The sequence below is a fragment of the Diuraphis noxia genome, unplaced genomic scaffold, assembly GCF_037042655.1.
Source record: "Diuraphis noxia isolate RWA-SAM2 unplaced genomic scaffold, SU_Dnox_SAM2 contig0003, whole genome shotgun sequence".
NCBI classification, from domain to species: Eukaryota; Metazoa; Arthropoda; class Insecta; order Hemiptera; family Aphididae; genus Diuraphis; species Diuraphis noxia.
Window position 1 is genome coordinate 61,783,327 of NW_028301713.1, and position 14,064 is coordinate 61,797,390.

General features: G+C 30.9%; 1 protein-coding gene across 1 annotated transcript; it reads right to left on the reverse strand.

Moving 5' to 3' along the window:
- Positions 1 to 120: 120 nt before the first annotated feature.
- On the reverse strand, positions 121 to 8,018 carry kra (basic leucine zipper and W2 domain-containing protein kra). Its single transcript, XM_089224661.1, has 8 exons — positions 7,859 to 8,018; positions 4,469 to 4,540; positions 3,713 to 3,889; positions 3,344 to 3,648; positions 2,911 to 3,276; positions 2,571 to 2,790; positions 2,384 to 2,503; positions 121 to 596 (listed from the first exon to the last, which is right to left on the reverse strand). Exons 2-8 carry the CDS (start codon positions 4,527 to 4,529, stop codon positions 568 to 570), a joined length of 1,278 nt encoding a protein of 425 aa, XP_089080787.1. The 5' UTR covers positions 4,530 to 4,540; positions 7,859 to 8,018; the 3' UTR covers positions 121 to 567.
- Positions 8,019 to 14,064: the final 6,046 nt, after the last annotated feature.

Here is a 14,064-nt window from a genome sequence, read left to right on the forward strand (position 1 = left end):
ACAGTTTATTTTTAATGATCAAATTTAAACCAAAATTGGAACATACGCACATTTACGCAACATGTTGAAAATAATTATACATGAGTGTGTGTAGTGAACTAATATGTGAAGGCAAAAAAATTATTATTAAAAAATAATTTTTGTTTATTAAAAAAAAACAACACTTATAACAGCCATACACCATTGCAATTATTACATAAATATATATAGAGATGTTAACCGGATACATTTTTTGTTGCTATGACCACCTTGTGTAGGTATGACAATTATTATAATATAATATATCTTTGAATGACTAAATTAATGATTAAAACTATTTTTATTTGTTTGTTCATTACTATATTACGCTCAAAAAAAAAAAAAAAAATTATAATTATAATAAATCTTTGTTTTTCACCTATAAAAATTTTTAATATAATCATATACCTTGGTGTTTTTATTTATTAAAAAAGTAATGAAACAAGTTTATAGTAGAAACCTTTGAAAATTTAAGATTTTGGTCGTTGGCTGACATCTTGTGTGTTAATGCTTCTTATTAATTATTTTTTTCAGGTTTTGGTTCTTAAATTAATCCTCATCTTCACCTGACTCAGATTCTGAAATAAAAAAAAATAATTGACTTGAAGTAAATGAACAACAGATATCAAAGATCTCAATGTGTTGTTATAAGTGATAAGCCAGATTTTGATAACTGAATGTTCTGTGCAAATTAATTATTAATACAAAAAATTCCCAACATTTGATCAAGTTCATTATTCATACCAACAAACATATTTGCAAATAATTTAACTATCCAAATGTAAGAGGTTGGAACTCAGAGGAATATGTGTGAAGCACCAAAGGCACCCTATTGATTTATTTTTAAAATCCCTCCATTAACATTAGATCCATTTAAATATTACAAAAAAGAATAACCAAGACAAAGATTAACAAGAACTAACACTACTTTTTTATTGATGAAATGACAGTAACTAAAATAATAAATGAATAACTTAACTATAATGAAGATATTAATTTTTTACATATCAATTGAGATTGTATGAACAATAGAGGGTGGAACTCAGACGAAAATGTGTGAGCACCGAAGGCAACAGTCCATTTATTTTTAATATCCCTCCGTTAAGCATTTGATCCAATGCAATATTGAACATAGGCATCACCAAGACGGAGGTTAATAAATACATACTACTATTTTTATTAGGGAAATTACAGTAACTAATAAATAGATTCAACTAAAATGAAGATAATCATCTTCAATTATATCATGCCAATTGAGATTGTATGAACAATAGAGGGTGGAACTCAGACGAAAATGTGTGAGCACCGAAGGCAACAGTCCATTTATTTTTAATATCCCTCCGTTAAGCATTTGATCCAATGCAATATTGAACATAGGCATCACCAAGACGGAGGTTAATAAATACATACTACTATTTTTATTAGGGAAATTACAGTAACTAATAAATAAATTCAACTAAAATGAAGATAATCATCTTCAATTATATCATGCTAATTGAGATTGTATGAACAATAGAGGGTGGAACTCAGACGAAAATGTGTGAGCACCGAAGGCAACAGTCCATTTATTTTTAATATCCCTCCGTTAAGCATTTGATCCCATGCAATATTGAACATAGGCATCACCAAGACGGAGGTTAACAAAAACATACTACAACTGATGAGTTCACAATAACTCAAGACAAAATTTTTATCAATTTTAATTCACTCGTATACAAAGAAGTTAGTGGCTAAGACAAAATTAAAGCCTACGCTCACAACCTAAATAAGTCGAAGAGCAATATTTTGTTTTGCATATTTTAGAATTTATTAATAATAATAATTCAATGTAATACACAAATGTTTTCTAACGGAATTTTCTACTGAAAATATCATGTTTATTTTTCATGTTTTTAGCGCATATATTCTGGGCCCTTACAATATTTAGTTAATGATTTTTTAAAAAAGGTGTTTGTTTAAAGAATTGTTACAATTGTTTTTTTTTAAATATTAGCAATTATATTGTTAATATATTGAAATAGAAATTGAATAAACACTTGAGGATGGAACTTGGAAGGAGATGTGTTCACAACAAAAGGAAATTAACTTTTTGTTTCCTTTCGTTGAGCATTTGATCAATTGCATTATTTAACTAAGCATCACCAATGTAGACGGTTAATGAGACATCCTATCATTATTATGAAAAAATTTAATAATTAGTTTTTAAGAACCCTGAATGGCTTAAAATTGCAAATGCTCATGGTTAACCAAGGATAACAATACACAAGTCTCTTAATAATTTAATTTTATAGACAGACATTGCCAATAATAAGGGATGAGAAAAATAGATATATTTAGTATACAATTAATCATATTCAGTTTTTACCTTCTTCAGCATTCTGTAGCCATTCAATGAATTTTTTCATTTGTTCCAAAAATGTTGTTTTACCCTTTGAGTGTCCTTCCTTGTACCATTTCAAAATTACTTCTTCAGTCAACACATCAGCTGTAAAATATTATTGAAATTTATTTTAAGTTAGCAATCAATAAAATCTTCAGAAACAATTGCTTACTTTTATAGAAGAGTAAAATAATTTTTTGGAAGACTCTCATAAAATTCATATTTTCATAGCAATATTCTTGAACTTTGAGCATGAGTGCCAATTCAGAACGCGCAGTAGTTGAAAAAGCTGAAAACAATGGTGAATATTGCTTTAAATGTTTAAGTGCCTGGTCTGCTAATAGTTCTTCTTTTTTGTTCCATTCAACTTGAGTCATTACAACTGTCCATACCTGTAAACAATAAATTACATTCTCAGTAAAACGTAACTTCCAATATATTAATTTAAATTATTTTTATGAAAATATTGATGTGTCTTAAATATTGTTAAGCAAAAAGTAATTAATAGTTACCAAAACAATAATTTCATGTTCTGAAATGTCATGCTTAGAAGACAATTCTTTGATATTTGAAATGATCTCTTTCATATTTTTGTTGTCATTAAAGTCATCACGTAGCTGAATTTCTAAGTTGCGTTTAGCTTCCTGGCTAGCCTGAGCTAAATGTAACTTAACCACATCACTTAACCCCTTTTCTTCAAACTGTGCACGGAGATTTTCTTCAGTACGCTTGTTTGGAGGCAGGAAATCCATTAATCGACCTTCGAGACCACCTTTCTTCAATACAGTCAGGAGATGGGCATTACCTACCTCCTGCTTATATGTCACAAAGAGTTCAATGAGAAACTCTAATGCCAATCCATCTTTAATCAAATGCTCCTAAATAAATTCATATTATAATCAAAATTTAGATAAAATAATAATCTATGTATATTATTGAACTTACATTAGTCAGTACTTGAAGAACAGTAGGTGGAATTGAACCATTAGCAATCCACAACGTAGTCATACGTGCCAGTTTAATACGTTCAATATCACTAAAACCTTTAATGAACAGCAAAATTTTTTTCATCTCCTCCTCAAACATTTTCTCCAAATATTTATATCTGCGCATGAGTTTGATGAACACCTGTTCATAGTTTCGCATAGATACCATGTCCTCGGGCGCATCAAAAACACATGCATTTGTCTTCCACAGTTTGTCTCCATCCTGAGATATTGACCCATCTTGTGATATGGATCCTCCCGGAACTAAAGAATCACAATAGTTAAAATAGGCAATGAAAACTTTAAACAGAAATGTCAAAAATCTCACCTAAAAGACCTCCGGCAATCAGTATATCAAAGAGGACTTCACCGTAACGGCGATAATCAACTTTAGAACCAGCTTGATCAAGGAACTTCCAAATTGCTTCTAGGTCAGTGCCGGCACCGTTGAGGCCCCCAAGGATGAAGTCCCGGAAGCCGAAAGGATCGTATTTTTCTTTTTCATCTTTAAAATACATTAAATTGAGTAAGTAAATAATATATAAATAAATATACCTATACCTAAGAAATAAAAATATAAATTCTCAATAAATAATAATTCTGAATACCATAACAGATAACTAAACATGATATTGATTTTAAGATATTAAATGACAGATTGTTAAGATTAAGGGGGGCTATCCCTGGGCAACAGATATTTTTACAATAGTAGGTCCAGACAGTACGCTCCTATGATAGGAATCCAATCTATAATATATGGATAATGGATAAATTATTACTACATGGCGCCAAGTCTATTTCACTTAAGCACATGGTTATTAATTAATATTGATTAAGTTCATATGTGCCACACTGGCGAGGGAAACAAGTTATCATTGGAGTGAGGTGTATGAATTAATCAATGCAACAGAAAAAAATGCGAGAACAATACATATATATGTGAAAAGGCCTTAATTCTCTAGTATGCTTTATTCGACATTCCAGACAGTACATCTTACATTAGATTAATTTTATTTAAAAAACTATATGCTAATTAATTTACTATTGAAATCATGATAAAAAATTATTTTAGGAAAATAATTACCTCTTTTTCTGGTCTTGATGCGTTGACCTGACAGTACCGGTTTTTCTGTTTTTTGACTCATACAATAACTCGCTGAAAAAAAAAAATGTTTTTGTTATAATGTAACTAATTGCCTGCAATATATTTTCAACAAAACAAACTTCTTTTTTAAATAGCTAGTAGTATTTATAGTGGAGGAAAATAACAAAGAAATTTCACTTGAAATTAAAAATGTATTTTTATCGTTTTATCATGCAATACACAACAGTAAAATTCAAATAAAATTAACTCCAAAGGTTTAAAAAGCTATGTGCCTATGTATAGCATACATTTAAAAGTGTTTGATTTGATGTTTAGAATATTTTTGAGATAATTTTTTTTGTTTTATCACCTAGGCAGCTAAGCATTAAAAATTAGTAAATACTTGTATATATATTATGCAAGGACATTATAATGTGTAGATTGTAATAGAGATTAGATAATTATTTTCAGTACACAATCAGATAGGTAATTATTAATGATTATTCTTTAGAAAAAAAGATTACATTCCGATTGTTCATATTTATAAAAAAAGATATGAAATCACTTAATTTAGTATACATGTATTTAAAATTTAATATTGGAAAGAATGTTCATTCTATGCTTTTATAAATACAAACTACAATTAATTTTACCTACCTAAATACTTGATAACTATAATGTTATTTTATATTAAAAAGTACTAAAGGTTATAACACCCGAGAAAATCCTTATATCCATACCACACAAAAATAATTGAGGGGGAAGGGGTATATAAATAATTGATTTGGAATTATATTATATTAAAACACAGGTTTTATTGGAACCGTATTTTTATGGATAACTTTAAACTTTAATTTTTCCTTAGCATCTGATTTATATAAAGCATGGGTTTTAAAAAATTTAAGTATGAACAAGCTAATGACTAACATTTCTTTTTACTAATTCTTTCTAGAAATTTTATTATTAATGAATATTTTGACAATACTTGATATAAATGCACATTAAAGTGAAATTATTAAACCATAGACCTTTGTTTAAACCCTGATTACTTAAATGTAAAATAATATTAATAAAATAGAAAAATTAAATAATAAATGTTTAACAATCATATACCCAGGAAATAACTTTTATAATTTATAATCTTACAAAAAATGTGTTTGTTTAGCATTAAGTAGGTACCTAGATATTTTGTTTTATGTATTTAAAATTATTTTCAAATCAATGAATTAATACATAGTAATCATATAAACTATCAGTATAATTGTACAATTTTTATCTAGTGCTACTAGAAGACGTCTTATTTAGAATATTATTTTTGTTTATTTGTGGCATGTTTATACAATTTGTAAAGCATATCATGTAGTAGGTAGATATATTGCAATACTTTTTAGCATATAGAAAATCTTCGAAAAAATCTGTGCTTTATCTATCAAAATAGGTACATCAATATTTTAAGAATTGCAGTACAGGGACATATATATATATATACAAATATGATACATGGCCAACATGTCAAATAGGTCAAATGAAAGGTTTAACTCCTTGTGTCTAATTTCTAATGGCTAACCATTAACAAAATTTACTTGCTTATAATATTAAATTAAAATGAAAAGAATTTGTAATTGGAATCCAATTACAATCTAAATTATATTAAGTATCTACCACAAATTATTTTTATTTTTCAGGATGAGTCATTTATAACTTACCTACTACTTAGTCCTTATTATCTAACTTATCTCGTAACTTATAGATAAAGAACTTAGATTATAAACTTAATATATTAAGCATGAATATAAGAATCTACAAGTAATGAAATACAAGAATGTTTTAAGCAGAAAATGGTTTATTAATGATTGATCAAAGCTCAAGAATTTTTCCAAGTCAGTACTAAAACGATTTAAATAACCAAAAACTTTAACTTCTATTATGTTTTATAAGAAAACCGCCGAGAAAACCATAAGTATACTGACAGATTTCTCATAAACAACAATTTCAAATAAAACTCTCAATGCATTATTTAGTGGTTACAAAAAAGTATTGATGCGCAGAATCGAGACATTCTTATACTGGATTGATTAAAAAAAGGTCGACAACAATATTAAATAATACCTAACTTTAAAGTAAATAGTGAAATCACAATAAGATATGTGTGATTTGTATGTATATAATTTATAGACTATTAATGTATAGGTACTGAAACAATATAACCCTCGATATAACCAATACATGGCAGACTTCATCATAAATAGATATCTAATCTACATGGGAAATTAATCTATAATACTTCCAAAAATATCATATGTATCATAGATAGTACTGGTAGTAGTGTGTAATATAAAATATATTATAATTAGATGGAATACAATGTTCTATGGTACTACGTACCTAAGTAATTAAGTGAAAAATATTTAAATGTTAGGACAGAGTAATTATGAAAAATACTCAAAGGAAATGTACTATAACCTGACACAACTTTAGAATTAACAACAAAAATGTATGTTGATTCATAATTTTAAGATTAAAAATGAAACCCATTGTATTGATACTCAAACATTGAAATCATGGTATGGCAGTAGGCGCCAGGCGGATATTACAAGACAGTCAACAGGTTGGATACAATCAAGAACAGGATAAATACTTACGCTACGATTAGGGAACGATTTATCGGGCATGAAATAAGTGATCGCACATGCCAAAGCAGCAGGCCAGAGTGGACAAGTGTTACCCATTGTTGGTTGGCACACACGTAATAGGCCACAGACCAAACCGACAGTGGTGTAAGGATGCCGCAATAGGGCAAAGGACAACGAATCCCCCAAAATCGACCAGCCGAGTAAACGAGGTCGAATGAAAGGGTAGGTGAGTGGTGAGTTACTTATGAACAGCAAGCGAGAATGGATACATTGGCGAGATGGTCGAGTGGTAACGTGCCGCACACGACCATGTGACTGGCATAGTGGCGTGTTCGTCACTCCGGTCCGACCGCCTCGCCCACCAGTTCGGAGCACGCGGAACGGATAAAATAGTCTAAAGGATCTGAGACGATTTCAAGGCCGTACACGACAGGATTCGAAGGAAACGTCCGTGGCCATTACCCAACGGTCCATCACGCACGCACACGCGCAAACACGAATATGCATGCGTATTCAATCAACAACCAAACACGAGTGTAAGGGATAAAAATACGAAGACTTGCACGGGTTAGTCGGCGTGCCGCAACCATGAAAACGCAGAGATCGGACACGGCCGCCAACGACAACGTGACAACGGCCGAGTCAAGGGAGGCCGACGCCGCCGCCGCGTCGAAATGGCCGTTCGTTTGTTAAGTCGGAGCGACAATGCCTTATCGGCCGAAACGTTTAAACCTTTTTCAAAGCAGTGTCTACTTACAGAGTAACCTGTTGTCGACGCACGGGTGTAGTTGAAACGGCGTGGAACGATCGAAAACGGACGCGAAACAGACAACGGAACAGCGACCGGACTGGTAATGAATAATGATCGTGCGTAAAATTGTGTGCGTCGTTCTCTCGTACAACTGTCCTACGTTCGTTCCTGGTCGTCGTTGGTTGGCTACACATGTCGATGGTCATGGTCCCGCGGGGCGGGGGGTAGAACGGTCCCCGTGTGACCGGTCATGGGTGGACGGTGTTTGGGAGGCGCGGGAAGCGGTGACCAAGGCTCGATACCACCGAACCCGTCACCCAAAAATCCTGTTTCATTAGAAAATCTTTGTTCGTTAACGATCTCGTGTGATGGGCCTCGGCCGTTTCAGGCAAACGTCCGAAAATTTTCCAAAAAAAAAATGTCCACTCGCAGTGCGTCCACAACTCCATGTACGAACCGGTGACGGTTGCCAAGCCTGTCTGGCCGCGTTCGAAATGTGCACCTTGTACGCACCGTAACTACACGGGTGGTACTCACGGTATTTAATATTTATTGTACCGCCATGGGTCGTGTACCACACTGGGCGCTGAAAGCTGAAACTGACTAAACCACTAAACTATCAACTATTCAACTATCATGCCGCCGTGGCCTCGTTTTCGTCGCATAGTCAATGTCGTCCGGCGTTTATTTTACCCTGAATTACATGATTCACCATCGTAGTCTGATGGGAATCGTCTGTGCCTGCAGCCCATTTGTTATATAATAATTATTGTTTTGCATATTATTATTATTGTTCTCTCCTTCCACCGGTCACATGGTTCACGTAGCACGAACACGTCATACTTCTTTTACTGACGACAAAATAATTTACTTACGTGTTCCAATCCGCTAATAGTCAATTAGGGAAAAAATACTAAAAAACCAATTCTCGATCCCTCGCCATAGTTCTACGGCACAAAACTTTATGGCGATAGCCGGTAACCATCATGATATTGTAGCGTTTCTGTACTCGGTACGTGGTACTACAGTATTGTCAACCTTCATAATGGTCAAAAGTACCTATCGGTGTTTTAAAAAACAAAAAAATTGTGTTTCAGAATGTCTAAAAAGTCTGGAATTCGTGTTTTATGTAAACTAACTATGTTATCAAAATATATTTCACGGTTTACGATTACGAGAAATAAAAACATTACATAGAACAATAATAATTTATATTTATGCGTCAAAGTCATTGACCAATTAAACATATTTCATCATTTATTTATAATAGGTCAATGGTCAAAGTTATGAAAATTTACCAGAGACAACGACGCCGAAACCCATGTACTTATAATATAACAACATGCTTGGTGATTATGTGCACTTCGGGAACAAAGCAAAAAAAATAGAAAAAATCAAAAATTGATTCATGCCTATATAATATAAATAGATCAAAAAGAGTCGGAATATATTGAATATTCATGTATGAAAAATGGTCATAAACATTGTTTGAAATTTTTAAGTATTTACAGTTATTCGTTTTTGAGTTACTACACAAAGAACAAAATCGGTCTTGTTTATAACTGATTGTTTCTTATTTTTTTCTCGACGCCTTTAAAAAAAACCGAGAATCTTTTACTTTTGACCTCCCAAACTAGGTAGGTTCCACGTTCCACTAGATTCATTTTCTTACCTGAAAATAATAAATATATAATAGATTATTAGAAAATCTATGTTTTTTTTTTTACAGTACCTACCAAAAGATGACATACACAACAAAAACAAAAAAATCATTGTAAAATCAATACATTCTGCAACGCTCTGCTTCCAATCTAAAATAATCAAATTATTACATAATAAAATCGTATAAATAAAAATTGGATTTTTGCCGAACTTTCAGGTAAAATAATGAACATCAGGACCGGATTTAGGTTGTGGGCTGAGCAACCCAGGTCACCCACGGCCCATTGTTTTGCAAATATTTATAAAGCAATGAATCTATATAGATTGTAACAATATTATCTATCAGATTTACTTCTACCAGTTATTTATATCCTTATATCTATATTAGTTTTAACTTTTCGCCTTTTATAGATTCTGAGCGGAGTGAGGAATGTAGTATTGATTTCACCATGATGATGTTTGTGTGTGTGTTTTTTTTTATGCCTGTCATCACGTTTCGGGGCAGTAAAAGTGTTTCGATTTTCGACTTCTGTACCTCGTTCGATCAGATAGTGAATCTAGTTGGTACTTGGGGGGGGGGGGGGGGTAAAAGTAAAAAATAATCTAAATAATCGGGATAAACAAAGTAAAAATTAAGGGGAAAACGGAAAATTGTACGCACAATCAATTTTCGACAAAATCGATTTTGGTTTTTGATGTAACTTTAAAACAAATTAAAATAGATTTATGAAATTTTCACTGAATGTTTATATAAGTATATTCTATCCACCAGGCAATTTTCAAAAAATTTCGACTTAAGTAGAATTATTTATAGGTATATGCAATTTTCGATCATTATTAGTTTTTTTTAAATTAATATCGATAAAAAATTATTTGCTGAGTAGAAAAGCTTGAAAATTTAATACAAGGCTCCTAATATATTTTTACAATAGCAGTTGAAAAATAAAAGAAATACATAGTCACAATTTTTTTTTACAAGCATTCAAAGTTTGAATTTTGACAACATATTACGTAAAAATCACGAAAATTCGCAAAATATTTTAAGCTAGAAATTCATTAAAAATTTTCTTTTTAAATCTATCATTTTAAAATGTTTAATAATCTATATAATATATCGTAGACAGATAAACAGTCTCCGCTCAGAATCGTTTTTCGTATACAATGATATAATATCATTATTGGATTCAAATTTAATTCCATCCATTACTGCAGTAACTCACTTGTAACAGTAGACGGGAAAAAAAGTCCCAACGTAAAACGTCCTACCTTTAATAATATAGACTTGATTTTAATTGATACCTTTTATTTGTGTACCTAATGGTTGGCAGCCGAACACTCGAACACATACTGATAATCGTATCGATATAATTCATATAATATTTATAATAATAATCGATATAATGATAAAATGTTATAATAATTATAATGTTATATTGAAATAACATAATATACAATAGTCAATAATACATAAATAAATATAAAATTAACCTACTGTACAACAGATCCACGAGTCACGACTTACCCGCTTTTATTTTTATTGAACTTAAAAACATCAACAGCAAAGGTTATTAGTTTTTTGTTTAATTCATAATGAGTGATTTCTAGAACTTAAATTATACAGTTAATATGGTGTTAATTATTATGTGTGATTTCCATTAACATTAATATTATGGTTATCGTTAGCAGAAGGTTTAAATTGTATTTTATATAAGAATAATACGGTTTTTCTTAAGAAAGCTAACATATTTGCGATGTTTTCGATGCCTGGTCCTAAATGCTTCATTCATATTGGTTGGAATGTTTAATTTTCTGAGTTTGTCGGAATATTGATAGCACTCTGTTATTATACCTGTGTTTTACTGTTAGAGTAACCTCACAGCTAGACTGTGCTTGCGGGGGCTCCTCTTTGGCCATTAAGGAACTTGTGAGTTAGCCTTGTGTGATCTATTTTTGTTCACATTATTGTATTATCGTGTAGGTAATTTTATTTGTAGTTAAAACAATGTTTTGGAGATTATTAGCCACCATATTTTTCTCCTGTTCACTAAAATATGACAATTAAATATCTGGTTTATGGACAATGAGTGAGGTTTTTACTTTAACTTCCTGTTAGACTACCTACTACCTAGTATACCTATTGTATATTATAACCCCGTACGTATTATTATATGTGAGACAGAAAAAATATACTGGTGCCCTGTTAATATCATTGCGGTTTAAATAAATGGCATCGATTGTATGTATATTATAATGATAATAATAATATAACAATATGATACTTTTATTTATTATTGATATAAGGCCTCAACATCAAGCCCATCAAGGTCATAACTTAAACATAGACATAAACTGATAAATTCATGTCACAGCGTCTCATAGTTACAAATTATCTGTATATATAAATTAATTTATGTCTATCTGTATGTCTGTCTGTCCTTTGTGTATTCCTAAACGACTGGACGGATTTGGACGAAATTTGGTACAGAGACATATTAGACCTATATGGGCAGAAGATAGACTAAATTAAAAAGTGATAGTCCCAACCCCGGGAGGTGCCTAAACAGACATTTTGAGATTTACGATGGAAATTGTTATTTATTTATAAATGGTTACCTACTTTTAGCGATGGCTGCTTTATTGAGGATTGATATATTTTTATTTTTTTTTTGGTAAATAAGTTTTTTATTCAATCTGTTTCGAAAAATAAGAACAATTGATGGTAAAGCTAAAATAAATTAAAAAAGACAGACTGCAGAAGCCTCCCAGCGCGGAGGTACTACGAGTAAAGAATTTATTGTTAGGCTACCAGGTCACAACACCACTGTCTTTGGGGTTGATATTAGTGCGAAAGAAGTTATTAGCCTTAAATTTATTATTATTTTTTGTTTCTATGGCATTACAAGTTCTTATTGATATTTTGTGTTTTTTGTTTCTTTTTTTTCATAATAACACCATTTCTATGCATCTCATAAAAATATTTTTAAATATTATGAATATTTGGATTTGTCGCAATCGGTCTATAGCTGTTTAGAAATGTGTGACAAACAGATTTATATAATATAGATCTATTATCTAAATATATTATATTTATACTATTCGAGCACGTGTACTGGTGTACTACATAGCCTGTTAAAAGTCCTACTTCTGACAACCCTGCAGTCTGGATTTATGCATAAAGGCATTCCAATTCCAATTGGTGGACCGATTGCGACGAAATTTGGTAAAATTATAATTACAGTATTCATCTAAGAAAAATAGATAAATAATACATTATATTGTAGAGCATTTAAATTCAAAAATGGAGCTTCAGGTATGCGCTGTGCTGACGGAAAAGTAAAATTGCCAGAATTACATACCATTCCAAGTGCTGGACCGATTAAGAAAAAATGTTGTACAGAGATATATTAGATTTATGTGTAGAATATAGGCTAAGTTGGAAGGTGGCAGGCTTAAATATCATTCACTTGAATATTTGAATTGTCAGACTTTGCTCGATAAAACGAATAAATTTACAAAATGATAAACTAAATTGAATATCGTTGTAAGATTATTACTTAGTATATTTTAGCCGTTATCTATCTATATGTATAAAAATATGCTGTTATGTGCTAGCATGATCACAGGTAACGAATTTAACACACAATTTGAGACATATAAGAAGTAGGATTTTTAACGGGCTACGAAGTTCACGGGTTCAGCTAGTACAAAATACCTATGTTAATACCTATATATAATAGGAATGTTTATAAAAGATGTCACGGAAGAACTTTTTGATTTTTTGTAGGTATATTTGTGAATATATATTGCATATAATATGTAGTTACCTATAAATCGCGGTTCCCATATTACTAAATTGGTTAATAATTGTATTATTATTATTACAATTAATCGTTGAACAGACAATAGACACCAATCAAGGGTAGGAAATAAATTGTGAATTTCTTAAATAGGTATGCACATATAGCACATATAAATATTAGGTAGGTACCTACTCAATATTTATAGAAGATGTATAAGACCGTAAGTCAATTACAATTTGGTGGCTATTCACAAAATTACACATATAAATTATGTAATTATTAATATTGTATTACTATTACTCTATTACTTGTACCTTTTGGTGTTTATTCCGACATACCATCTCCTGAGCTGACACAATAAGTACTACCCCCGAAAAATCATCCTAAATACATCACTGGACGATAGTGCTAATGTTATTACTTAAACATAAATATTTATATCAATATATTGAATACCAAAGAAAAGATATTTCATATTCTCCGTAGACGGTAGATCAGGGATCTTTAGTATCAAACAATTCAGTTTCCATCCCGTTTAAATGCAATGTTTGAATTGGAAAAAAAAAATAAAAGAAGAATGAACAAATAAGAAAAAATGGCGAAAATTTAAACATCTTATATTGATTAGAGTAAAGTATAAAAACAAGGGATATCAATAGGCATTAGAAATTATCATTCATTAATCGTTAAATTGCTGTTACAACAATAATATGCTATTATAATGGCGTCAAATAAAAATAATAATATTAA